Source organism: Girardinichthys multiradiatus, chromosome 12 (genome assembly GCF_021462225.1).
Source record: "Girardinichthys multiradiatus isolate DD_20200921_A chromosome 12, DD_fGirMul_XY1, whole genome shotgun sequence".
NCBI classification, from domain to species: domain Eukaryota; kingdom Metazoa; phylum Chordata; class Actinopteri; order Cyprinodontiformes; family Goodeidae; genus Girardinichthys; species Girardinichthys multiradiatus.
The window spans coordinates 15,508,303-15,535,108 of NC_061805.1; the positions used below are offsets into that span (position 1 = coordinate 15,508,303).

General features: G+C 40.2%; 2 protein-coding genes across 9 annotated transcripts in view; one reads left to right on the plus strand and one right to left on the minus strand.

Moving 5' to 3' along the window:
- Positions 1-20,921, plus strand: part of LOC124878346 (transmembrane protein 132D) — a 61,844-nt gene extending 40,923 nt beyond the window's left edge. Inside the window, exons 4-9 of the mRNA XM_047382241.1 lie at positions 4,408-4,600; positions 12,742-12,885; positions 16,155-16,360; positions 16,974-17,238; positions 17,408-17,599; positions 17,691-20,921. Of these exons, the coding sequence (XP_047238197.1) occupies positions 4,408-4,600; positions 12,742-12,885; positions 16,155-16,360; positions 16,974-17,238; positions 17,408-17,599; positions 17,691-19,016 (2,326 nt within the window). The 3' untranslated portion in view covers positions 19,017-20,921. The remainder of the gene's footprint in view (positions 1-4,407; positions 4,601-12,741; positions 12,886-16,154; positions 16,361-16,973; positions 17,239-17,407; positions 17,600-17,690) is intronic.
- Positions 20,922-21,268: 347 nt separating this feature from the next.
- Positions 21,269-26,806, minus strand: part of glt1d1 (glycosyltransferase 1 domain containing 1) — a 32,913-nt gene continuing 27,375 nt past the window's right edge. For 6 of the 8 annotated variants that reach the window (XM_047382247.1, XM_047382246.1, XM_047382251.1 and 3 more), the window contains 3 exons: positions 25,990-26,125; positions 24,158-24,256; positions 21,269-21,538 (listed from right to left, as the gene is read on the minus strand). In XM_047382247.1, the coding sequence (XP_047238203.1) occupies positions 21,374-21,538; positions 24,158-24,256; positions 25,990-26,125 (400 nt within the window). In that variant the 3' untranslated portion in view covers positions 21,269-21,373. The remainder of the gene's footprint in view (positions 21,539-24,157; positions 24,257-25,989; positions 26,126-26,806) is intronic. The other 2 variants (XM_047382244.1, XM_047382249.1) reach the window with 1 other exon arrangement.

Consider the following 26,806-nt stretch of genomic DNA (forward strand, 5'->3'; position numbering starts at 1 on the left):
TTTTGGCTATAAATGAATGTTTTATTTTTTCTAGACAATGCGCGGTTTTAAAAGCTGTGTAATTGTGACGTCACAATTACACTGGCACCTAGCAACGTTACCTGAGTCCAGCCCCTGACTAGCAACTGAAGCAGAGCTCCACTCACTTGATTTTCAGTAGAGGATCACACCTTGCTGGCTGGTTTTACCTTACACGCGCTTTACAATGGCTACCCTCAAAAACAGATGTTCTGTTGTTGGCTAAAAAGACCCACATGTGTCTATCCACATTCTCCCGCTGTCGGATAACAAAGATTCGTGGCTTCATTTTATTTTTGAGGGCAATGTCCCATCACATTGCTGAAAACAGTACTAGCTTTGAAACTTTTAGACCATAGGTCTAAAAACTTCCAAACCTGTGGTCCGGACTGCTAAGAAGGGGACTGATGACTCAAAGCAGGTGTTGCAGGCCTGCTTTGACTGCACAGATTGGACTGTTTTTGAAACTTCAGCCACTGATTTAAACCAATTTACTGAGGTGGTGACATCATACATCAGTTTCTGTGAGGACATGTGTGCAAACCAAGACCTTCTGCACTTACAATAACAATAAACCTCAGTTCACTTCTCATCTGAGGCAGCTGCACAGGGATAAGGAAGAGGCTCACAGCAGTGGGGATCAGGCCCTATATAAGCAGGATAGGAACAAACTGACCAAGGAGATCAAAGCAGCAAAGAGAAACTACAGTGAGCAGCTAAAGAAAAGCTTCTTACCTGGAGACATTTGAAAAACCTGGCTGCCTACAGGAGCCATTCCCCCAACCCTGCAGAATCCTTACCTGGCAAATCATTTGAATGGCTTCTACTGCAGGTATGAAAAGCAGCAGTTCACACCTCAACCCAACACCTCCACATCCCATTCAGACACAAATCCTCCCCATACACCAACCACCCCCCTACCTTCAGACCCCCTGCCTGCACTAAGGACCTCAGAGAAAGATGTAAATAGGCTATTTCAGCGCCTGAAGTCAAGGAAGGCCTCAGGACCTGATGTCTCCCCATCATGCATCAGAATGTGTGCCGACCAACTGGCACATCTTCACTGAGATCTTCAACAAGTCACTGGAGCTGTGTGAGGTTCCCTACTGCTTTAAACGCTCCACCATCATCCTTGTACTCAAGAAACTCACCATTGCAGGATTGAATGACTACAGGCCTGTCGCCCTGATGTCTGTGATGAAATCCTTTGAGTGACTGGTGTTGAAGCACCTGAAGGACATCACAGGGCCCCTGCCGGATCTCTTGTAGTTTGCTTACCGGGCAAACAGGTCGGCAGATGATGCAGTTAACTTGTGACTACACTTCATCCTGCAACACCTCGACCAACCAAGTGATGTACGCCAAGATCCTGTTTGTGGACTTCAGCTCAACCTTCAACACTATCAACCCAAACATCCTCCACCAGAAGCTCATCCGGCTCAAAGTCCACCTTCCACCTGTCAGCACCGACACCCCCCAGGGTTGTGTTCTCTCCTCACTCCTCTTCTCACTCTACACAAATGACTGCATGTCAGCGGATCCGTCTGTGAAACTCCTGAAGTTTGCAGATGACACCACTGTTATTGGACTAATCCAGAACAGTGATGAGTCTGCATACAGACAAGAGGAAGATCGGCTGGTACACTGGTGTGGTCATAACCACCTGGAACTTAACCCACTCAAGACTGTGGAGATGATGGTGGACTTTTGGAGAACACCAACCCCACATACCCCCCCATCATCCTCAACAACACTGTCTATACTGTGGACCACTTCCGATTCACTATAGGATGGTCCTCACACATAGACAATGTTTGGGAGAAGGCCTAACAAAGACTGTATTCCTGAGGCAACACAAGAAGTACAACCTTTCACAGTAGCTGCTGGTCATCTTCCACACTGTCTTAATTAGTTCTGTCCTGTCCTCATCCATCTCAGTGTGGTTTGGCTCTTCCACAAAACAGGAGAGGTCCAGACTGCAAAGAACAATCAGGGCTGCAGAGAGAAACATCAGGGCTGACCTTCCCTCTATCCAGGATTTACAGGTCTAGGGTAAGGAAAAGGGCGGCTAAAATCTCTGCAGACCCCACACACCCTGCACACAAACTGTTTAGGCTTTTACCTTCGAGTGGCGCTACAGAGTGCTGTCTGCTAAAACCATACCGCCACAGAGACAGTTTCTTCCCCCAGGCTGTTTTTCTGATCATCACTTGTGTCATAGTGTTTGATTTAATAGACTCTGGGAGTGACACAACCACGAGGACAGAGTATCATTTTAACAGTTTATTGAATGTGCTAGCAGTGTGGGTTTGAACCCAGACTGGAACTGTCAAGGGGAACAGGATCGTCACTGAGGAGGAGAGGAGAGAGGTTATTGAGGCTCTACGGTGGAAATGGAGATGGATGGAGAAAAGGACTGAGGTGGACTTATTGTTGGTGGTTGATGAGGGCTTGTTGGAGGAGATAAGTCTTTCCCACTGTGACTGAGTTTGGCAGAGAAGGAGGAACAAAGCGCTGTCGAGTTTCTGTTTCTGCTGTGTGATTTTTGAGTTGCTCCAGCTTAACAGGCATGTGGCGTAGGAGGGTGGACAGCCAGGTGAGCAAGAGTTAGGTGTCTTCACGAGGTGATTTCAGAGCGGCAGGGCTGGTGGCAGAAGTGGAAGCTAGGCTCTCATCTGGATTGGCGGGGTATTATTTCCAACGCTCTCCTGAGTATGACATGGAGAACAGGAACCTTGGAATCCAGGAACATAGTCACAAATATGACCAGGTCTGCAAGGCAGTACAAAAAAGAAGTCAAAAAGAGCAAGCTTAGGAGCAACGCAGAGTTCTGCATAACACGGTCAGTTTCCACGCTGGCAAAAGCAATAAACTGGTACCTCCAGGTTCTAGCTCCTTATGAAGCCCTGGTGATTAGGCTCGAATCAGAAACACCTGTGCGGCAGCACCTGCCAGTCACACCCTGCAGGGGAGGAAAAACACAGCACACACACATCTGCACACACAGCCACCGTGAGTATGACAACTTGACTTTCAGATTTCCAGAACAACACTATGCATACTTGGACTGATCTCACATTATATTCCTTTGTAAAGTCACTTGTGTATATATGTACATTTAAAAAGATATTCTTAATTTCCACTGTTATATATAAAAATAAAAATCCTCACTGATTCAAGTCAAATTCCTTGTTTGTCTGTACAAACTTGGCAGTAAAGCTGACTGATTCTGAATTTGATTCTGAATATGATTCTGAATCACTTCACCACGGACTGCTTTGAGAACTCACATCAGTACGCCTGAGGAAAAAAAGGGGAAATAGAAGAGTTGAAATCTCATTATTTGATAATGAGTTTGTGCAAAAAATGTAATTAACATGTTTTTTTATAGCCCATAGACCTATCCCAAATGTTTAAAAGGAACTATAATAGGTCACCTTTAAAGTCCTTGTCTTTGTTATTACCATGGCTTAGACAACAAAATTGCCTCATAAAGCCCAAAATTGGAACGTCTTAAGGCATTACCAGTCAACCCTCTCTCGTCTCCACTTCTCCTGCCTCATCAAAGTTGATGTCAGAACTCACCAAGAACCCAGCCATCATGACCGGTCCGTATGTGGAGTTTGTTTCCAACAGTACAATTCCACATTTGGGCATTTACATCTATACCTGTTAATGTGGTGCAGTTTTATCATTCATGTTGAAATCATTAAGGTCAAGCTACGTCTACGCCACAAGGTTGTGGCTTTTCTCTTTCAGCGATCGCCACAGCAAGTCATCTGCTTCCATCTGACCTTATCTTCTGCGTCTTCATCTCCTACACCCACTACCTTCATGTGCAATTTCACTCCATCCATGAATCTCGTCTTTAGTCTTCTTCTAGGCCTCCTGCCTGGCAGTTCCAACTTCAGCATCCTTCTACCAACAAACAAGCCTTATGGAAAGGAATATTCCAATTTACCGAAATGTACCTGTATTGCTCCATCTAACAATGATGAAATCTATTGCTCTTTCTGTTGATAGATCTATATGAATATGACCCTGGATTCCATTTGTGGAAGAACCTCCACTTGTTCTACATAAGCAACTACTTACAAATCTTAAAGAATAGAAACATTGCTGTAAAATGGAGATACTTATGAAGTCCTTTTCAATACTCACTTCATCTTGACGATTCCTAGGACAAGTCATTTTCATATCTGAAGCTACCAAATGTTGGGATCTGGAAAGGATTATATATTATATAAGGTTTTCTACCATATAACTTCAATAAGTAAATCTTATGCATTGAAAGAATGTGTCCTTATCTATTTACATTTTTTTAAATATTTGTCCATATGTCTGTTCAAACATTATATTTGTAGGCTCATGCCTTTTTTTGTTATCCAGACTTGAAAGCAGTCTGCTGGAGGTACTTCAGATGGACTTTGAGGTTGAAGAACTGAGCAGTCCTGTTGACAGCCAGGTGATCATATGGAAGCTGGAGCTACCATCTGTGCCCAAAACTGTCGCCAAGACTGAAGGAGCCATGAAGATTTATACAACTCAGAGAGACTTTGTTGGCCTCGCTCCTCTTGTGATGGTGAGTGAGATGACAGCTTTCTTGTCACCCCTGATTATTATGAAAACCGGAATCAACATTACAGACAGCAGCCTCTCCACTAACTGCCAACGCTTCGACTGCATTTGAGCATCGGCGCATAAAAATATCATGAAATGCACTTTGCTGTGATCCATTCCTGTCTAGTATGCATGATAAGACTGAATATGCTTGTGTTTTGTTTAGAAAATGCCTTCTATTTTCAGCAGACTGTGACCTTTTGTTGTTGACTGTCAACTAACTGATGCCTCTCTTCTGTGTTTTGCTCTACTCTGGCGTGCAATATGTGGTCATTCTCCGATCCTAACAGCTGTTTCCTATGCTGCTATTTCAGTGCCTCAGGCCTCTTTATCATGCTACACTACCTAAATAATTAATCCATGATATAATCCCATGTCACTAGACATTACAGCTGTTTGAATAAAAATATTGAATCTTGTTGTTTGTCACCTTGGCCACAAATATTATACTAAACAAACTCCCAGAGGTGTGAACATGAGCTTTAGATGTATTGACAATAATAAAGAGTACATGTAAAATATTTTTTTTGTGAAGATTTTCGGCACTGCGTTGTCCAGCATTGCCACCTCATTGGGGCTGAGGTGCTTTAGTTCATAATATGCTACAGTATCTAGATTTACAAATGACATGGTTCATCTCACTTGTTGAGCGGAATCTGACCTTAGGCTGAGGGCCAAACATGAGATTTTCTAGCTGGCTGAAAGAGACATCAGAATCAGCTCCAGTATTTCAAAAAATGATGGCAATACCCTTTCTGACACAACCTTTAGAGCCGAGGTTGGGGGAAGCTAAAGCTGCCTATTTGAGCTTCATTTAAACAACTTTTGGAGTCAGGGGACAGATATCTGTCTGCCTCATTTTCATACTCAAAATGGCAACTGTCTCCACAATTTTGATTTGACTGATAATTTAAAGAAGTTAGCTATGGCACACCATACAACTGTCATGGTACTTAACACAAATATTGTTCTATTATTTAAATTGTATTAATGGCATACATGAGGGGGGTTTGCACAATTTCTTGAAGGCCCAACAAAACATCTGTAAAAGGGGTCTGTGAAAATAACGTGGATTACAGAACTAAATTGTTGCATTTTAAGTATAAGTTCTGAGCTCTGATTTCAGAGGGTAAACTAAGACCTTACTACATTCCTCCTCTACTTTCTTGTGCTGTGAAATTTTGTTGTTATGCCAGACACGTTTTTACACACCTTTATATTGTCAAATATTTATCATCTGTCTTGTTTCTGTTGTAGATAGTAATAATAATAATAATAATAATAATAAATGTTTTTGGGACAATCATGCCACAAGTCATTCACTGGATTGATCTGGTAAATGTAAAGATGATTGGTTATAATGTAGTCCAAGAGACACAGTTCTTAATGGAGGAATCATTTATTAAAGGGCTAGAGCTGAGCAGAACACAGCACAAACAAAAATTTGTTTGTTCTTCTACACCAAGTGAAATAATTACTGTATTTGGTTCCCTGCTAATAATTTGTAGGTTTGCTAGTAGTTTCATTTTAATGTCAACAGGTGGAATATCAATCGGATATTTAAAAAAAACACATCACATAAAAGTAAAAAAATATATCTGTATGTCATTAAGACAAAAATATTTGATCTCCAACAACCAAACCAGGACTCTGGCTCCCACAGAAGGCTATGTGCCTTGGTAGCACATTAAAATCTCAATCAATCAATCAATCAATCAATCAATCAATCAATCAATCAATCAATCAATCAATCAATCAATCAATCACATAACTGTGCATTGACTAACTTAACTATTATAACAGGAAAGAATTCAATTCAAATTCAATTCAAAAATACTTTATTAATCCCAAAGGGAAATTAAATGTTGTTGTAGCTCATACAGGTCCTTCTCAAAATATTAGCATATTGTGATAAAGTTCATTATTTTCCATAATGCCATGAAGAAAATTTAACATTCATACATTTTAGATTCATTGCACACTAACTGAAATATTTCAGGTCTTTTATTGTCTTAATACGGATGATTTTGGCATACAGCTTATGAAAACCCAAAATTCCTATCTCACAAAATTAGCATATTTCATCCGACCAATAAAAGAAAAGTGTTTTTAATACAAAAAACGTCAACCTTCAAATAATCATGTACAGTTATGCACTCAATACTTGGTCGGGAATCCTTTTGCAGAAATGACTGCTTCAATGCGGCGTGGCATGGAGGCAATCAGCCTGTGGCACTGCTGAGGTCTTATGGAGGCCCAGGATGTTTCGATAGCGGCCTTTAGCTCATCCAGAGTGTTGGGTCTTGAGTCTCTCAACGTTCTCTTCACAATATCCCACAGATTCTCTATGGGGTTCAGGTCAGGAGAGTTGGCAGGCCAATTGAGCACAGTGATACCATGGTCAGTAAACCATTTACCAGTGGTTTTGGCACTGTGAGCAGGTGCTAGGTCGTGCTGAAAAATGAAATCTTCATCTCCATAAAGCTTTTCAGCAGATGGAAGCATGAAGTGCTCCAAAATCTCCTGATAGCTAGCTGCATTGACCCTGCCCTTGATAAAACACAGTGGACCAACACCAGCAGCTGACACAGCAACCCAGACCATCACTGACTGTGGGTACTTGAGACTGGACTTCTGGCATTTTGGCATTTCCTTCTCCCCAGTCTTCCTCCAGACTCTGGCACCTTGATTTCCGAATGACATGCAGAATTTGCTTTCATCCAAAAAAAGTACTTTGGACCACTGAGCAACAGTCCAGTGCTGCTTCTCTGTAGCCCAGGTCAGGCGCTTCTGCCGCTGTTTCTGGTTCAAAAGTGGCTTGACCTGGGGAATGCGGCACCTGTAGCCCATTTCCTGCACACGCCTGTGCACGGTGGCTCTGGATGTTTCTACTCCAGACTCAGTCCACTGCTTCCGCAGGTCCCCCAAGGTCTGGAATCGGCCCTTCTCCACAATCTTCCTCAGGGTCCGGTTACCTCTTCTCGTTATGCAGTGTTTTCTGCCACACTTTTTCCTTCCCACAAACCTCCCACTGAGGTGTCTTGATACAGCACTCTGGGAACAGCCTATTTGTTCAGAAATTTATTTCTGTGTCTTACCCTCTTGCTTGAGGGTGTCAATAGTGGCCTTCTGGACAGCAGGTCGGCAGTCTTACCCATGATTGGGGTTTTGAGTGATGAACCAGGCTGGGAGTTTTAAAGGCCTCAGGAATCTTTTGCAGGTGTTTAGAGTTAACTCGTTGATTCAGATGATTAGGTTCATAGCTCGTTTAGAGACCCTTTTAATGATATGCTAATTTTGTGAGATAGGAATTTTGGGTTTTCATGAGCTGTATGCCAAAATCATCCGTATTAAGACAATAAAAGACCTGAAATATTTCAGTCAGTGTGCAATGAATCTAAAATATATGAATGTTAAATTTTCATCATGACATTATGGAAAATAATGAACTTTATCACAATATGCTAATATTTTGAGAAGGACCTGTATTATGAAGGTTTCCTCAAAGAGCCGTTGTAGATGCTGATGGCTGTGGGCAGGAAGGATCTCCTGTAGCGCTCCGTCTTACAGCAGATCTGAAGAATCCTCTGACTGAAGACACTCTGTTGTTGTAGGACAGTCTCATGAAGAGGATGCTCAGGGTTCTCCATAATGTTCTTCATTTTATGAAGAATCGGTCTTTCCACAATGATCTCCAGAGGTTCCAGAGGAGTCCCCAGAACAGAGCCAGCCTTCTTTATCAGCTTGTTGAGCTTTTTTAAGTCCCTGGCTCTGATGCTGCTTCCCCAGCAGATGATGGCAGAGGAGATCACACTTTCCACAACAGACTTATAGAAGATATGCAGCACCTTCCTGCAAACACCAAAGGACCTAAGCTTCCTCAAGAAGTACAGTCTGCTCTGTCCCTTCTTGTAGATGGCTTCACAGTTGCATCTCCACTCTAGTCTGTTGTCCAGGTGAACACCGAGGTATTTATACTCCTCCACCACCTCCACTTCTTCTCCCATGATAGAAATAATAGTTTTTGACTTATTCCTGTTTCTCTTAAAATCTACAATCATCTCCTTTGTTTTAGTCACGTTCAAAATGAGATGATTGTTTCCACACCATGCCACAAAGCGGTCCACCACCTTCCTGTACTCATCTTCTTGTCCATCTCTGATCCACCCCACGACTGCAGAATCATCTGAGTATTTCTGCAGATGACAGGAGTCTGTCTTGTACTGGAAGTCTGAGGTGTACAGAGTGAAGAGGAATGGTGAGAGTACAGTCCTCTGTGGTGCTCCTGTGCTGCTGACTACCTGGTTAGACTCACAACCCTTCAGTCTCACAAACTGTGGTCTGTTTGTCAGGTAGTCTTTGATCCAGGAGATTGTTGAGGCCTCCACCTGAGTCTTCTGGAGTTTCTGACAAAGCAAATCAGGTTGAATTGTATTAAATGCACTGGAAAAATCAAAGAACATGATCCTCACAGTGCTGCTGGCTTTGTCCAGATGACAGTGGGTTTGTTGAAGCAGGTGTATGATGGCATCTTCAACTCCAACTCCACAGCGATAAGCAAACTGAAGGGGGTCCTGATGGTTTACTGTTTGCTTACTCAGGTGGGCCAACAGGAGTCTCTCTAGGACCTTCATGATGTGAGATGTCAGGGCAACGGGTCTATAGTCATTGAGGACTGATGGGTGAGTTTTCTTTGGTACCGGAACAAGACAGGAGGTCTTCCACAACACCGGAACCTTCTTCTGGGCCAGGCTAAGGTTGAAGAGGTGCTGCAGAATCCCACAGAGCTGCTCTGCACAGGCCTTCAGGACTCTAGGGCTGACATGATCTGGACCTGCAGCCTTATTCCGATTCAGTCTCTCCAGTTGCATCTTCACTTGACTTCTTGAGACACACAGGTGGAAGGGGGAAGCAAAGGAAGCATCAGCATCTTCTGATATGGTTGAAGGCAAACATGTAGAAGCAGAAGGGTCTAGGGCTGAGGTGGAAGATAAAAAATGTGAGGTGTTACTGGACAGCTGTGGGTCCTGTGGGTCAAAGGAAGGTGAAATGTCTGTTTGGCAGGAGAGGAGGATGCGAAGCTTGTTTCTGAACTGAACCTATTGAAGAATGTGTTCAGTTCATTGGCTCTGTCCAGACCTCCATCGGTCTGATCATCCTTCTGCTTGAAGCCTGTGGTCTTCATCCCTGTCCACACATCTCTGATATTGTTTTGCCAGAGCTTGTTCTCCAGCTTCTTCTTGTACACCTCCTTGCTGTCTCTTATCTTGACTTTAAGTTGCTTCTGTATAATCCTCAATAATTCTCTGTCTCCCTCTCTGAAGGCTCTTTTTTTCTTGTTAAGCAGGTCCTTCAGGTCACTGGTGATCCAAGGTTTGTTATTGGGGAAGCATCTCACGGTTCTGGTGGGGATGATGTTATCCACACAGAAGTTTATATAGTCAGTTACACACTCAGTCATGGCATTGATGTCCTCTCCATGTGGCTGGCACAGTGCGTCCCAGTCTGTAGCCTCAAAGCAACCTTGCAGAGCTTCTTCAGCTTCCTGTGACCATTTTCTCACAGTCCTCTTTATTACAGGTTGCCTCTGAACAAGGGGCTTATATTTTGAGCAGAGAAAAACAAGATTGTGATCTGAATTGTCTAGAGGAGGTCTTGCTGTAGAGATGTATGAGTCCTTGACATTTGCATAAAACAAATCCAATGTTTTGTTTTCTCTGGTAGAGCAGCTGACAAACTGTTGAAACGTTGGAAGTGTAGCAGAGAGTGAAGCATGGTTAAAATCACCAGAAATTGCCACAAAAGCATTGGGGTTTTGTGTCTGTAGCTTAGCAACAACTGAGCTGATGGCATCACATGCAGCGTCGGCAACAGCGGAAGGTGGATCGTGAACTGTTGCCAAAATAACACTGGTGAACTCCCTTGGTAAATAATACGGACGAGAATTTACTGCCAACAGTTCAATATCTAGACTGCAGAGATGACACTTCACAGTTACATGTCCTGGATTACACCATCTGTTGTTCACAAGTACTGCCAGTCCACCTCCTTTACATTTGCCGCTCCTCTTTAAATCTCTGTCTGCTCGTATGGTTAAAAAGCCCGGCAGAGAGAGCTGGAGTCGGGGATATGATCCTGCAGCCATGTCTCAGTAAAACACATAATACTGCATGCCCGGTACTCTGGCTGGGTCCTTTGTAGGGCTTGGAGTTCATCCAACTTGTTTCCCAACGATCTCACATTGCCCATCATAATCGACGGAAGAGATGGTTTGAACTTCCTCCTTCTCTCTCTTCTCTTAGCTCCTGCTCTGCATCCACGGCGTCTCCTTTTCAACTCATCAGGGATTTGGGGTTGTAGATGAAGTATTATTTGAGCTTTTGAGATATTAATCAGCTGCTCCCAGTTGTAAGAAACAACCCCGTTGCCATGGCAATGCATCATAACAAATGTTCAAAAATAGAAAGTATTAAGAAAAATCCTCCAGCTGCACAGCATCCGACACCGGAGTGGACAGTCGTCCAAAAAAAATCAACTGTATCCACCACAAGAGAAATAGTTCCCAAAAAAGAATAAATCAGAATCAGAAGTAACAGAGCTACTCCAACCTGCTGCCACCTTGAGCAGCGTAATTCTAGAATTCATTCTAGATTCATTCATAGAACAGAGAGCCCTAAAGCGTTTAATTCCCAATCAGTAGCCAAGAAACCTAAAGGAATTACAGAGTTTCTGCACAGAAGAATAAGCCAAATCCATACCGAGAACTGTGCAATCCTGGCGACCCACTACAAGACACATTGTACCGCTGTGCTTGTAAAAAAAACACACAAGTTATAAGTCATGTTTTGGTGGGGGATCACACACTTATTTTACTCAATGACATTTGGTTACATTTTTCATAGTTTTTAAAAGGTGGTTTTTAAATATTTTTAATTTAAACCCGTCTCTCTATTAAAACGCAGCCTCCGTCAAAAATATTAATTTCTTTAACAGTAAGAATATGTACTATATTCACAGAGGGATCATACAATTTTTTTCCTATACCATAGCTGCTGACTTCAGAATGGCCTGTCTATACAAGCAAACGTTTTTCCATCCTCATACTTGCATATTGATATTCTATAACAGTTAAGGTATTTTTTTAAATCCAAAATAAAAAAGGCACACAACTAAGTTGCAAAAATAATCCCTGCCATTCTCTTTTAAACATAACTCTCCGACAAATTAAAAAACAAAATCCTAGGCAGAAATGATTATGCTGACAGCAACATAATAGTTGACCAGGCAGTGCAAAATTCCAATCACACTCACTCCTAATGCTTTTTTATCCTGGTTGTGTATTTGTAGGAGTTTTATTCACGTTTTTGCACCTAACAACAGCAAGAAACAATACATTAACAGCAATGAAATTATTGTCCATTGGAAAAAACAAAAAGAAAATCAACAGACATTATCTTTTAGGATAAATGTTAAAGAACACTAGACTTATCACAGATGGGGCACACTAATAGGTTCAAAGCAAACAATGAATCTGCTGCACACATTTTAAAGTTATTAGTAAATCAAAAAGCCGCTGCAAGGATTTCTCCTGCTTCAAATCATGCAGGAAGATTTGGAAATTATTTTTCAAAGAAAACACAGATGAGGACACCACATCCAGTTCATGATTGGATATTTTCCCTTTAGGCAGTCTATTGAAGGGCAGCAACACTCAGACTAAACAGCACAGAGCTCATTTTCAGTCTATATCCACTGGTATTTGACCATGCTTGAAATGTTACAGATTCCCTTGAAAGTGTATGCTTGAGTAGAGAAATCGGCCATCAGCTCTCATCTCCTTGTCAACCATGTGTTGGCCTGGACATTATCTTTCCTCAGCTCTGCTCCACCCATGACTTCCCAATGGAGCAATGGCCCTTTTATGACTTTAGAGCTTCTACGTCAATGAGCAACCCATCATCACCTTTTTTCCCGAACACTAACTGTGAAAAATATTCAGTGTATGAATCATACATATTTTTAAACTTGGCAACATGGAAATATTAGACAGGATTTGCTATTTGCTTCTTTCATGACCTTGCTTGATCTTTACATTCCCTGTAGAACACAGAGATCCTGAACACCGCTGTTCTAACTGGAAAGAAAGTGGTGATGCCTGTGAGGACAGTGGCTGTGGAGGAAGATGGAGTGGTCACAGATGTTTCTGACTACACAGACTGTAGCTCCACTGATGAAGATGTTCTCAAGGTACAATCTCCTCCTCCTCCTTACATACCCTTCACACACACACATAAATAAATTTATTTGGTTTGTCTTTGTGCAAATAGTTAAAGGGATAAAGGCCATATACAGTTAAACATTATAGCAAAATAAATAGTCCTTTTTTGGGTTATGTAGAAGGAAATTATTTATTTTTGCTAAGAACTAGAATAATAACCAATATTTTTGTAACATTTGCAAGGATTGTCTTTTAACTATATGAGTTGGATCTTATGTTTTGGGTATCTTTCAACAAGCTTCTTGCAACAGCTTGCTGGAATTCTGACCCATTCCTCCAGACATAACTGGTGTGACTGAATCCATATAGGCCTTAATGATAGGCACTGCAAAACATTTACTTTGTTGTCCTTAAGCCGCTTTGTAACTAGAATGGCGGAAAGCTTAGGGTGATCGTCCAGTTGGAAGACTCATTTACACCTAAGCTTTAACTTCTTAGCTGATGTCTTGAGATGTTGCTTTATTATTTCTACATAATGGTCTTTCCCTATGATGCTATCTATTTTGTGAAGTGTACAAGTGCCTTTTGCAGCAAATCGCGAGCACAAGGCTGCCACTACCATACTTCATTGTTAGGATGGTGTTTTCAGGCTTGTACGCCTCTCCCCTTTCCCCCCAAATGTAACAATGGACATTATGCCATCATGAGGTCTTTGGCTTTTCTTCTGTTGCGTGTCTGCATGAACAACAAATAAATGCATTAGGCTCTATATTTTAACTTGGTGAAGTATGACCTGAACTAGTTTTAGCAAACATAAAATGACCCTTAAAGTGAATCAATCTGGTTCTGACAGACTGACAGAATAGTATACATGTATTGAGTGCAGATAGGTGTAAAAGAAAGTCGGATTATGAGTGAATATGAAAATTCTGAAAGTGAATAAAATTGTCAATTTCAACCCTATAATTTACCCGCCGTTGCTTTTGTCCTTAGCTTACTGTAGCACCCAGTGTATCTGCTGACCAAATAGCAGCTCCGGTCACAAACATTCACTTTAATCTTCTTAGTCTAACAGCTTGAGTCAGATATCCTTCCTCCTCTGCTGTGCCTAAGGGGTATCAAATCTGCTAGTGATAGATAGGGAAGGATTTATCTATAATGGACAGCTCACATCACAGGATGAAAGTGAAAGTAAAAGTAATCTGCTGTGTTTGCTGGGATTTTTAAAATTGCAGAACATATGCAAAGACTGAAAATATGTAAAGACATTTTTCAGATGGATATGTCATAAACACGTTTTTAGCGGAGCAATGAGGACTTTTTAGTATGTTTTGGAGATTACTACATGTTGGACAAATTTCCAGTCAAAACATCATCAACTCACCTTTTTAAATATTTAGTCCACATAATTTTCATGGTACTCGTATTAGTTAGACAAGAAAATTACTATCACAGCTCTGCCAGTGAAGGAAAGCGGATGTTTCCATTTCTGCCTGTGTTTAATGCTTTACTCAGTGATGAAAGTCAAATCCTATTTCAGACAAATATCTTTTTTTTAATCTAAAAACAAAGAGGGATATTCTTGGACTTATAATCAAACTGTGTCAAAAACGAGTGGGAGGGCAGTAAACAAACTAACATTTCTTATATAGTAATGCTTTAAAAACATATTTCAACAAAAAAGGTCATGAATATTTTCTAAAGCTATTTAAAAGCTTCAGCAATGTTAATTGATATGTGGTGTTTGGATCATATACACAAAAGATGTCATTACATCTCAGTTGGCAAAAAACATACTGGATTGGGATGTGGTCATGTTGTCAAGAGCTTGTGCTTAAGGGACATCAGAGCCCCATGACTGACATTCAGACGACCCTTTAAGAAAAATATTGTTTCATCTTGTTCTCACAAATCTTTGTATTTTTCCAGTTGTACTGTGGAAAAATGAACACATTCAAAAAACTGCCATTAAATTGTTGCACATCAATATTTTTTCTGCTTTCTTTCATACAAGCTACCAAGAATCCACTCACTTTCAGGATTTTAACCCTTTAAAAAAATCTTTATTATTTGAAGAATTAAATATATACCCCCAACACAAAAAGCGAATATTTTTTTTCAAATAAACATGTGGATGGAGAATTAAATCTTGGATATGTCTTAGATTAGCAACAAAAAGTATTTAATTGCATTAGTATTCTTAATGTAGTTTTTTTATGTAATGCCAGACATTTTCTGGATGCCAAAAATGCCCAACTGACTTCCAACATATCCAAATCTTTAATCTCACTTGCTTTACGGTATAAAACCATGCATTTAGAAATAACAGCATTTTTTTTTTTATAAACAGTTGCCATATTCAAATCTTTACTGTATTCCACTAGATTCAACTGTTTTCCCATTATAGCAGAAATTCTTGTATGTCTGGCACTCACATTATTAATTTTATTACTGAAGGCCCATCCCCCGTTTTATTTTATAGAAAATGATTTACCTTTTTCATGAAAAAGTCTGCAATTGCTTGGGAATTTTGTTTTTAAGAACGGAAAGACATTTATTGATCTGTGATTTATTAGTGCATACACATTTTTGCCATGAAGCTGTTATAAAAGCTTATACACCTGAGTATGCAAAAGTTAAATCATTGACATTTACCTTGCAAATTATATCTAATATAAAATGTCTTCAAAGTACCATAAATAACAGCACACCTACTGCTAACGGCATCAGTACCACAGTCTGAGAATAGTGCATCTAATTAACTAAAAGCAGAAAAGAACTTGTTAACAAGATGGAGAAACTACTGACAAATGTCACATAATGTCCATGAGATCTTTGAGGACCTGAGAAAACTTGCAAAGGTCACCTGTAAAATTAAGATGCATCAAATGCACTTGGTGGGTAGAGGACTGATGGCAGCACCACACTGCAAGATATTTAAATTAACATAAAATTGCAATGCTGCCTCTTCCTAACGCTGTGGACTGGTGATCATGTCGGTAGTTTATTACAGCCAGCTGACATTACTGTGGTAGCATGCAGAGCAAAACTGCTGCAAGCCCATTTGTTGTTGTAGGAACTGCCTATATGTTAAAACAGTGACTTTTATGGGTATATTTAATTATTTTTTGTCATTGGTTAGATGACAAACTTCTCCTTCATGGACAACAAATTTACTTTGGGTTTGATAGGGATTGTTTACTTTGTAGTACAAAGTCATGATGTCAGACAGGTGATCAAATTGTTATGTGGAGTCTGATGAATTGTTTTGTCTGATGTTGTCTCGTCCTTTATTTAGGTGTCAGACAGATGTGAGTATGTTTTTGTGAATGGCAAAGAGACCAAAGGCAAGGTGAAGATGATAGTAAACTTCACCTACAGCTACCTGAGTGCTCAGCTCGAAATAAATGTGTGGATGCCTCGGCTCCCTCTGCAGATTGAGTTGTCAGACACAGAACTGAGCCAGATCAAAAGTTGGAGGGTGCCGATCCTGACCTCGAAAAGGTGAGAGACATATAGTATGTATTACAAATTCCCCTTATTTGTTTTTTACATTAGATTTTCTAAAAAAAAAAATTTTTCACGTTGTTTGAAACATTTTTCCAAGAATCTAAAGGACATGATTCTCTAATTTAGTGTCAGGATCTGTCTTTGTCTTAGTTTGAGTTTTGGTACATTTATACCTGGTCTGGTTCTCTGTTTACCCTTAGTTCTGTGTCTTGTCTTCCAGTAGTCTCACCCACACCTGTTCTGTGTTTCCCTGATTACCTGGTCTTGCTGTTCATTGGTTCTCCCTGTACTCTTTATTTGTATTTATACCCTGTTGTTTCTGTTGTTCCCCACGTTGTTCTTGTTGTTTGTCCCGATGTCAAGAAGTGAATGTTCTAGTCAGAAGCCTGTTAGTACAAGCCATTAAAAGAGCGGCTTACCAGTGATCATCGACCTACCGATGACTTCTTTCTCTGCACTTTTGTCCGTTTAAAGACAAATATGACATTCAGAGTAATTTAATAAGTATGTAATCCAATCACGCAAAGAGGAAGGGTTAGATGATTGAAGGCTGGCATTACCTACATAAGAATTAGGATCCTCACGTGTTTGCATGCCTCTATCCCAGATCTGGCTGGAACAGTGATGAGGCTGAACGAAAGGGCAAAGGTTGCATGCTCCAACTTCAACACTCGCTTGTGCGGGTTCTAACCCATTTTGTGGCCGAGCAGGAAGACCCGCGGGACCCTACAGCCTATTTTTTGGGCTCGGATTGGCAGGTGGATATTACAAGGTTGGTGCGATACTTCATGAAGGTCGAGGATCCTCGAGTTGCAAGACTTCATGAAGGAAGGGTTCTGTCAGGCCGAGACTTTGGGACCACAAACATCCAGGTAATAGGCTGATCACTGTTTATTGTAGGTTTAGAAATTAACCAGTGTCAAATTGCACAACCAGCTTCTATTAAGAATTGAGTGAAGTTGGATTCTTAAATTATTTTTAACATGAAGATTCCATCAGTCAGTTTCTTTATTTATTTTGTCCGGCATTGTTTTCTGGCAGGTGTTTTCTCCACTGTCTGATGTTATCTTGGCAAAGACAACAGTCAAAGTTGTGGATGACAAAGTGAGCATCACAGAGTTAGGTGTTCAAGTGGTTACTGGACTCTCCATGAAGTTACAACGTAGTTCGGGAAGTAGCAGGGCCATCTTGGCAACAACAACCACACAAGAGGTTCTACAAAGCCCCAAACAGGTACTATTATGTAGTTTATTTTTAATGTTTCTAAGGGAATAAAGAACTTTGAGGTCATCAAAATCTCTTTCTTTTTCTGTCTTTTGTTTAGCAAGCTTTGGTTAGTTCATGGGTCCAGTTCAGTGATGGCAACCTGACACCTCTTGACATCTATGATCCAGCCAATTACAGATTGACAGTGACATCCCTTGATCAGGGAGTGGTGTCAATACAGGGCAAACCTCCTGTTGTAGTGGCGGAAGGCGAGGGCGAAGGAGTCCTAGTTAGAGTAGAGATGTCCATCTGTGAAACCTGCCAAAAGTCCAAACGCAAAAGTACTGTTGCTGTGGGCAATGGCAGCCTTAAGGTCAAGTTTCAGGCCAACACTAGAAGGCCAGGTGGCAGTACTCGTAACATTGACCGAAGCTCTGCTGGCAACAAAGAGAGCAATAATGACTATGGCAACGATGGGGAAGAGATGGACAGTGACAGAAAGCAGAGAAAGCCATTTCAGTTTCTTCCTTCAAGTATCCCAAACTCTAACAAAGAGGAGAGTGCCATTCAGAGGATCCCAACCACAATCAGATCTACAGAGAGAACCATTATAACCAGCGGCAGTCTTGGAGGAGTGGGCAAGACACGAAGACCAGAAAATGTCGGCAGTCCAACCAGCACAGTGAATGTCAGTCTCATGAGCAGCCCCAGAGACAGCAGCAAAGAATACAGATCAGACAATATCATAGTGGAGGATACAAACATTGTTAGTTTTACCAGCACTGTGAAAGCTCCTGGAAATCTGGTAAACTACAACAACTTCCCCACCAAGGTGGAGATCCCTGGACCAGAAATGCCAGAGGTGCAAAGTGGTGAAGAAGTTTTGGCCAACAGGCCTCTCACAGACTTGGAAATTGGCATGTATGCCCTGCTGGGTGTTTTTTGCCTTGCCATCTTGGTATTTCTAGTGAACTGTATTTCATATGTTGTAAAATTCAGGCATAAAAAGCCTCCCTCTCATTGCCAAGAGCCAACAGGACACAGGCATGACTGGGTCTGGCTGGGCACAGACGCTGAGCTAGTGATGACTGTGCCATGCAGTCCAATCCAGCAAGACTCACATACAGCAACCACTGTGATTGACATTGGGCCTGACAAGACTGCCTCTCTTTCCAGGAGGGCCAGTTGCCTGGCCTCTGTAACAGACTCTCCTCTCAGCTGTGCCAGCTCCCACAGGACCAAACCCATACAAAGCGAGTCTCTCCACTCGCCCACCAGCAAGAGAAAGAGAGTTCAGTTCACCACATTTTCCACGCTGGAGCGCCAGCAGTCGTCACACCTCGCAGCCAAGGAAAACGGCCATGGTATCAACTGGGTTGGAAAGGAAGAGTGTAGTGGGGAAGAACCTCAAGTGCCCATCATAAAGCCTGGGGACCACTTATAACACAGAACCTGATCAGACCTCACATTTGCAGCAGATGTGGCTTCGAACACCTCAATGCCTTTGTCAAAAAAATTGGATTTTGTATAAGGCCTCCTCCACATTTCATTGCCCATTAAGGACTTTTACAAATACATGTCTTGTATATTGTATTACCTAATTCAAGAGAATAGATATGTTTGATAATTTTACAGACAGCTGAGCAGATGCGTTATTGTATATACAATATTCAAAGCCACATTATGTTCATGCTGCATTAGGATATCTTTGTGAAACGCTACAGACACTCGGAGATATAGAAGAAAATAAAGAAATATTTAAGAATAAAATACAAACATGTAAATAACACATATATTAGTGAGCGCAGCCAAACATTTTTATTGATAAAACAATTGGCTTTAATATAAAATGATAATAAAATGTAAAATAAAAACATAAAGTTATTTGATTTTGTTTAACTTAAAAAAAAAAAAAAACATCATGCTCGTGAACAACTGTGTTTATCTTCAGTGGTCCTCAAAAATGTACAGACCAAGTTAGAATGCCAGGTTGTTGTGTTGTAAAAAATGTGACCATGTGTCATTTCAAAACCTTTCCCACATACTGTATAATAGCATTATAAGCTGTAATAAGCAGTTCGGTTAGAAATGGAGAGGTGCAACAACCTGATTGTATAAGTGTGTATTAACTCCTTTTTGAAGCATTTTTGATTGATTTTCAGCATTCTTCCTTGTTAGGAGTCTGTCAGCATCCTACAAATTGACTTGGCAATATTTGCTGCCTTTGCTTTGCAGAAAGCTTTCCAAATCTATCAGATCAGCCGTCTTTAGACCCCTGTAGATCTACTGTCAGATTAGGTTTTAAACTGTGGCTAGGCCAGCCTGAAACTTTAATTTTCCTGCAATAAAGACAGTGTTTTATTGATTTGGATATATGGTTGGACTGAAAATGATACTGAAAAAAAAACATCATCTTTAGATTTCTAAAAAGAACCTAAGGATTTTGGGTCAAAGCTAACTGGTATTTGGAACTATTCTTAACTTCAGCCACCTCTACCAAATCTCTAGTTCCATCTGAATAAATGTTACCCCAAAACATGAGGCTGTCAGCACCATAGTTGTGGTAAGGTGTTCTGTCAGTGATGTAAAGTGTTCCTGTGCCAAACACACCCTTTGGAATTATCAACCCAAAGTTCAAGCTGGGTTTCAACATTCTTCTGCAAAGTTGTGGGAGATTTCAGCTAGGCTTGGATGTTTTCATATGAAGAAAAAAACCATGCCTTGCAACCCCTACTTCTTAGCCTAGATGTGTGGGGCATACAGGAGAACACATCACATACAGAAAACCAGTACTAATCAGAAAATCCGGCAGCTCCTTCAGTGTTCCTGCCTGCCTCTTCTCAGCTTTCTTGACCAATTTCTGTCTTGTCATCAATTCTGGAGAAATATCAAGTTTTTATTTTGTCCTTGGTGTCCCATATTTTCTACAGTAATTCATAACTACCATTGCTAGTGTACATTGTATACATAATGTTGTGGATTTTATATTTGTTTTACCATCCACTTGACTTGCAAATAAGCAAATGCCAGAAATCCTTACTGGATAAGCTGAACTTTTGCAACCAGGTTAGTGCAGGTTTTTAAGCTTTTCATCTGAATATTTTTAAAAAAACTTAAAAACAGAGCATTTTGACATGTGCGTGTACTCTTGAGAGACACTTTATATCATATGTGTTATAATATGAAGGTAAACCACTGACTTGCCTCTTCAACTTTGGTGTTTCATTTTAGTTTTTCTATCCATCCTGGCCTCAGGGCATTGCCAAAACCAATCTCTGTACAATCAATTGGAAGGACCTCATTTGCCCCGGTGCCCTTTAAACTAATTCAGATTTTGCTGGGTTCTTGAATCTGTAAAACCAATTGCTGCACTTCATTAAAAATGAGTGAGTAGTGAGTAGTAGTAATGAACATAACTTTTTGTCTCACCAGAATGAGAAACAATTCAAGTATCAATCATTTTCAGATCACTAACCAATGAGAAAAAAGCAAGGGACGTTTCTCGTTATTTTTATTTACTATTCTCTTTATAGTTCCCTTTATGTAAAATTGTTTCACAGAGTCTTCTTACACTATATTTATATTTACATACATGACAGTTTACCAGCAATTTCATAGGCATCAAATATATTATGCGACATTCAAAAACATCCAAGTCTTTGCTTCACTGCTACATAATTAACATTGAGGCAGGGCTGATAAAACATGTTTTTATTTGAATAAATAGAAAAAAAATTGTAAAGCAGTACAATTAACATACATACATATATTTATTGCTAAGGTTCCTCAGAAAGTATAGAGTTAGGCTGAAAACTGGGCCTTGTGCAGCGTGTCCACCAGTCTCTGATATGTTTCCTTCTCCTGTTTCACACTGTGATTTTCCTCCACGTAAAGTTTTCCATTCCTCACCACCCTCTCTCTCAGCTTGTGATCTGACAGAAGTCTCTGAGACTGGTGCACAAATTCCTGGAGAGGATAAAGCCGAAATCACACCCATTTACTGCCAAGAGCCACTTAAAGCTTACCAGTAAAGTTGCTTGGAGATATATTACTTTAAAGCATAAAAAAATCCCGGGCACGGGAGCAGAATTCATGATAAAGCCAGTACTCTGATTAGAAAACACCTCAAATGTATTGTTATATTGCCAAAAGTGGAAGATATTTGTGGCTTCAGATCCTAATATAGATGTCCAACAGACTTTTGCATGTTTTTTTGGCTGCCATCTCTCATTTGCTTATAAAAAAGGCAACAAACAATACATAGGTTGCAGCTGAACAATACTGTCTAATCATCATTGTCCAAGAAAAAAAAAAAAAAAAAGATATTAAAAATTTGACTGATCCTTGATTGAGATGTTTTTTGTCCACACAATCATCCAGATTCCTCGTTGCTTATCTGTTGGCCCAGAAAGCTGAGAGAAGTGTTTAAGCAAATGAAGTCAAAGTGCCTTGAAGTGTTGCAAGATGGCAGCCAACATTTACTGCTGCGGAGAGCCAACGGCACATCAAGTTAAGCTACTGTCAGTCAGCAAGCTATTTCAGTCTTCACATCAAGTGAAGGGATCATATATAAAGTGGCTCGTGGCAGGAAGCAGCTATTCTCTTTGGCCATATGAGAGCATTCACTTTTCAGGAGAAGTACTGGGCTCAGCTTATGAGCACGTTTATATTCATGTCTAATTACACAGCAAGGCAGGAAAGGTCACAAACATTGCTTTTAATAGTCCACAAATTGTCAGAATAGTTGAGAGAAGAGCTTTCCAAAAGCTGAATGTTACCCTACTTTATCCATTCCACAATGTGTGTGGGATAATTGTTCAGCTGGAACACCAAGTTTCAACCATCTGGCTGATGGGTTAACTGATAATGAAAAATAAGGAGGTAGTTTCCCTTTATTGTTCCACCCACTTTGTGCTTTGCACCAGTGATTCAAGCAACAAAAAAGCCCCACTTAATGATGCTGCCATTACCATAGTTGACAGCTGATACAGTGTTCTATTGTTTGAAAGCCCCACCTTTACTCCTCCAAACATAGTTTCATGTCAATGTGGCAAAACATATCAAACGTTTCCTTGTTCATTGATTGAGCATTTCTCCAAAAGACATTGGACTGTCCATGCTGCAAATTTCAGTTGACCCTTAAGATCTCAATTTCATGAAACAAAGCCTTTTTTTTGTCAACATCCTCTCACCTTATGGTGATATCAGACCTGCCTCACTGGGAGCTGTGATAGGTTGTTTCAGCATCTTACAGATTATGATAGACGTGAGTTTTGGACTGTTACTCAATAATCCTGCCATCATTTTTTGGGGAATGACATGATAAGTTAGAAGGTTGAAACCTGGATACAGTTGGGTGTCCCAAATGTATAACAAAACTGGTTTTAAAAAAGATAAAGCAGGCTACAATTTAGCTTCTGGACAGCCCTGACCTTAAATAGACTCAAAATTTGTGGGCTATACTTAAAAGTCAGTCCCTTGCAAGGATACCAACAAATCTAAAAAAACTTCTACCAATTCAACCTAAAATAGGTGTCAAATAGCTAGATAGAATCATGCTAGAAGCTTGTTCGTGGCAACAAAATGTGTTTGGCCAGGTGACAACTTGTCAAGAGGCTTTAAACCAAATATTTGAGTGGGTTCATGCATTTATTTGAGTGTGTATATTTTTGAATATGTGTGGTTTGGAGAAAAGCCGCAATAAATTCCAATCTGTGCACCTAATTCAAAGTTGTCTGTTTTATAAATATTACACAGAGGTAAAAGAATGGGTGAAATATATAATTAATAGCCCAAAATTAATATAAGATTATTGCTCATGATGACTGTATACACACCCCCAACTGTAACTGTATAGGTTTAAAGCTTTAAAGTACTTGTATACTTCTTTGACACCTTAGTTAATATCTGTATAACTTATGCTCATGTTAGTTTTACAAGCTAGAAACCCAATTAACCAAAACAAGAGAAGCTTTTACAACAAGGAAGAAAATTGTCTAGAGTGAAAAGATGGGAGACTGGCGGGCAATTGCTGGCCATTAGCTTCAGCTGAGGTCAAAGTTTATCCGGTCAAAGTTGCTTTAACCATCTGTGTGACCTTTCTGGCAGCAGTTCAGCTGAGCACACGTGCAGCGAGGACTTAACTCAGCCATCACAACAACATCAAGTCACAGCATGGCATCTTGAGAGTGCCATTCTTTAGCCCCCTGACAACTGTCCTTAGCATATGTTATCCTCACTATGCACGCAACAAACGTAATAAAAGCAGCAAGCTAAACAGTTTTATAACATGTCCTATTTAGTACTTTTCAGTCTGCTGCTACTGTTTTAATTAACCAATGTGGTAATTTGGTGCCTTTTTTATTCTCTTGATTTATTCTGAGCTCAATCAATGTGCTCACAATAAAATCAATATAAATTATTATTGAGGTAAGCAGATATTTGGTTGTTGTGAATCAGTGCTTCAGAGCTGTGTTAAAGCACAGCATGCTGTAGCTGTAGCTGCTATATATTCCTCAAACAGTATGTGGGCCACAGATCTTATTTAGACAGAAGAGAATGGTAACCTGGTCAGGAGCCATATACCTGAGGAGAAGAAAACAGCAGCCCATTCACACCATGCTTCACCACAGCTGCATTTCCTGGTATATTCCTCGCCAGCACAGGGACTCTGAGATCCATGGCCTGTAAAGCAGAGGCAAACACAGTCACATCTCAGTAAATTAGAATATCATGAAAAAAATTATTTATTTCAGTATTTATATTAAGAATGTCAAACTCATATTAAAAGGATTCATTACACAAAGTCATATATTTCAATGTATATTTAAGTGTTTTTTTCATTTAATTTTGGCGATTGTGGCTTACAGTAAACGAGAACCCAAAGTTACATTTCTCAAAAAAAATGTATATTACATATGACTAATTCAAAATGTCATATTATCATGTACATAAGCATGGTAAAGACTGCTGAACCTGACAGGTATCCAGAAGACAGTTACTGACCCTTCACAAGGACATTAAGCCACAAAAGGTCATCGCTAAAGAAGCTGGTTATTCACATAGTGCTCTGTTCAAGCATATTAACAAAAATGGTGGAAGGAAAATTTGTGGTATAAAATTTGCACAAACAATAATGATAATTGCAGCATTGAGAGGTTTGAGAAGCAAATTTGATTCAAGGGTTACGGGGGACTCTCCAGGCATAGAATGTAGCAGAAATCAGTTGCTAGTTGGTCCAAAGTCCTCTTTTCATGTGAAAGTAAATTTTGCATTTCATTTGAAAACCTATGTCCCAAAATCTGGAGGAAGAGTGAAGAGGCAAAGAATCCAAGTTGCCTGAGGTTCATTTTGTAGTTTCCACAGTCAGTAATGATTTGGGGAGCCATGTCATCTGAGGTGTCAAGCAGGAAATGTTAAAAAACTTCATGCTTCCCTTTGCTAACAATCTTTATGGAGCTGCTGATTACATTTTCCAGCAGGGCTTAGCACCTGCCCACAATGCCATAACAACACCTGCTTTAATGACCATAGAATCACCTTGCTGAATTGGCAAGAAAACTAAAACTAACCTACCTAAACCCCAAAGAGAATCTATGAGACACTAGAGCCAACAATGCAGATGGGCAGAGGACCTTTATTAATGCTACCTAGAATTCCTTAACAGGCCAGCAGCAACACAGGCTGATTGCTACATGCCACGCTGCACTGAAGTGTAATTCAACCAACCCTAACGAACTATGGAGTGCAGAAATTGCTCAGAAAACAACGAACTTTCAAAAAAGCCAGCATTTCTGTAATGGTTATCCTTTTTAATTGTTCTTATAAAATAAACAATTTTTTTGAGAAAATACATTTTTTTATTGGCTGTAAGCCTTGTCATCAAAATTATTTGAAACAAACTGTTGGAATACATCATGCTGTGTATAAAGAATGCTTATAAAGTTTCTCTTTGAATTGATTACTTTCAATGAGATTCTCAGTCACTGAGATGTACCTGTACAATTAAAGTCTGGTACAAAACACTCCTGCTTATTTTTAGCATGACACATACAGACATCCGTCAAGCCTGCTCTTCATTCTGGTTGTCTTTTAGAATTAGCGATTTGCATTGGCGTCGGCAGGCTGCGGAGTTAAACAGCCAAATATACTAGAAAGATTTTAGGCCCACTGTGAATTGTCTTAATTGACTGTGTTTAAAGAAGATTAAGTGGATTTGGATGCTTGACTCACTCAGGAATAGACATGTTGGAATCAGGCAATTAATTTGGCTAACAGTCCTTGAATTAGCCAAATAAAAAGCACTATAAGAACATCTTTATTACATTCACTATTGAAATGGTGTAAGGAAAGAAATTTGCTGTAAATACCTTAAAATAATTTTTTTTTCTGAAACCCCTACATTTCTGTACTGTTACCTTGCAAATGTTTACCTCCAAGATGGCTGCTGACATGCCCTCTGACTCAGAGCTGTTGACTACGGCAAAGCATCTTTTCATGACAGCATGCAGCTTCCGTTGGCTCCTTTCCTGTGCCAAGAAGACCCCTGTGGCCCTGCAGAGGCAGCAGCAAAGCTGAGTTCTGCGTGACTTAAGCCCAACATAGGCATGAATGATGCTGAACGGCAACGACAAGCTCAGGCTAGGACACATAGCGGCAATGAGTGTGACACATACTGTGAGTTCAGGTAAAGTCTTCACCAAACAAGGCAGCTTCCTGCTGCAGAGAGTTTTGCTGTGGTGAAAGCATTTAGCTGAAAACTGCAAACTAAGTCAAGACTTGAGAGTGGGAGGAAGAATAAAACCAAGAGGAGGTTCGTAGCACACCAACATTTCATGTGAACTCCCCTCTAAATGTACTGGAACAGTTAGGACAATTAGTTTATGTTTGCTCTAGACTGCAAACACTTTAATTTTACTTCAAAGGATGAACATGAGATAAGAGATCAACTGTGAAGGTATTATTGTAACTGAACACCACATTTTTAGGTGAAAAGTGTTTTTACTTAATTTGCTTAAAACATTTAAGTGAATAATACTTAATATTTTCCCGCAAATTCCTCGCATGCAAATGGTTGCAAGAGGGTAGTCCTTTCAGTGTCTTTTATCAGCAGGGAAATTCAAGCTATATGGAGTTTAAGCCTGGAGGATGACTTGTTTTTGTTTCAGATTAACTCCTTTGTTATGTCAGCTTAACAGTTGCTGCTGCAGAAGCAGAGGAAGCCATGCAAGTCCA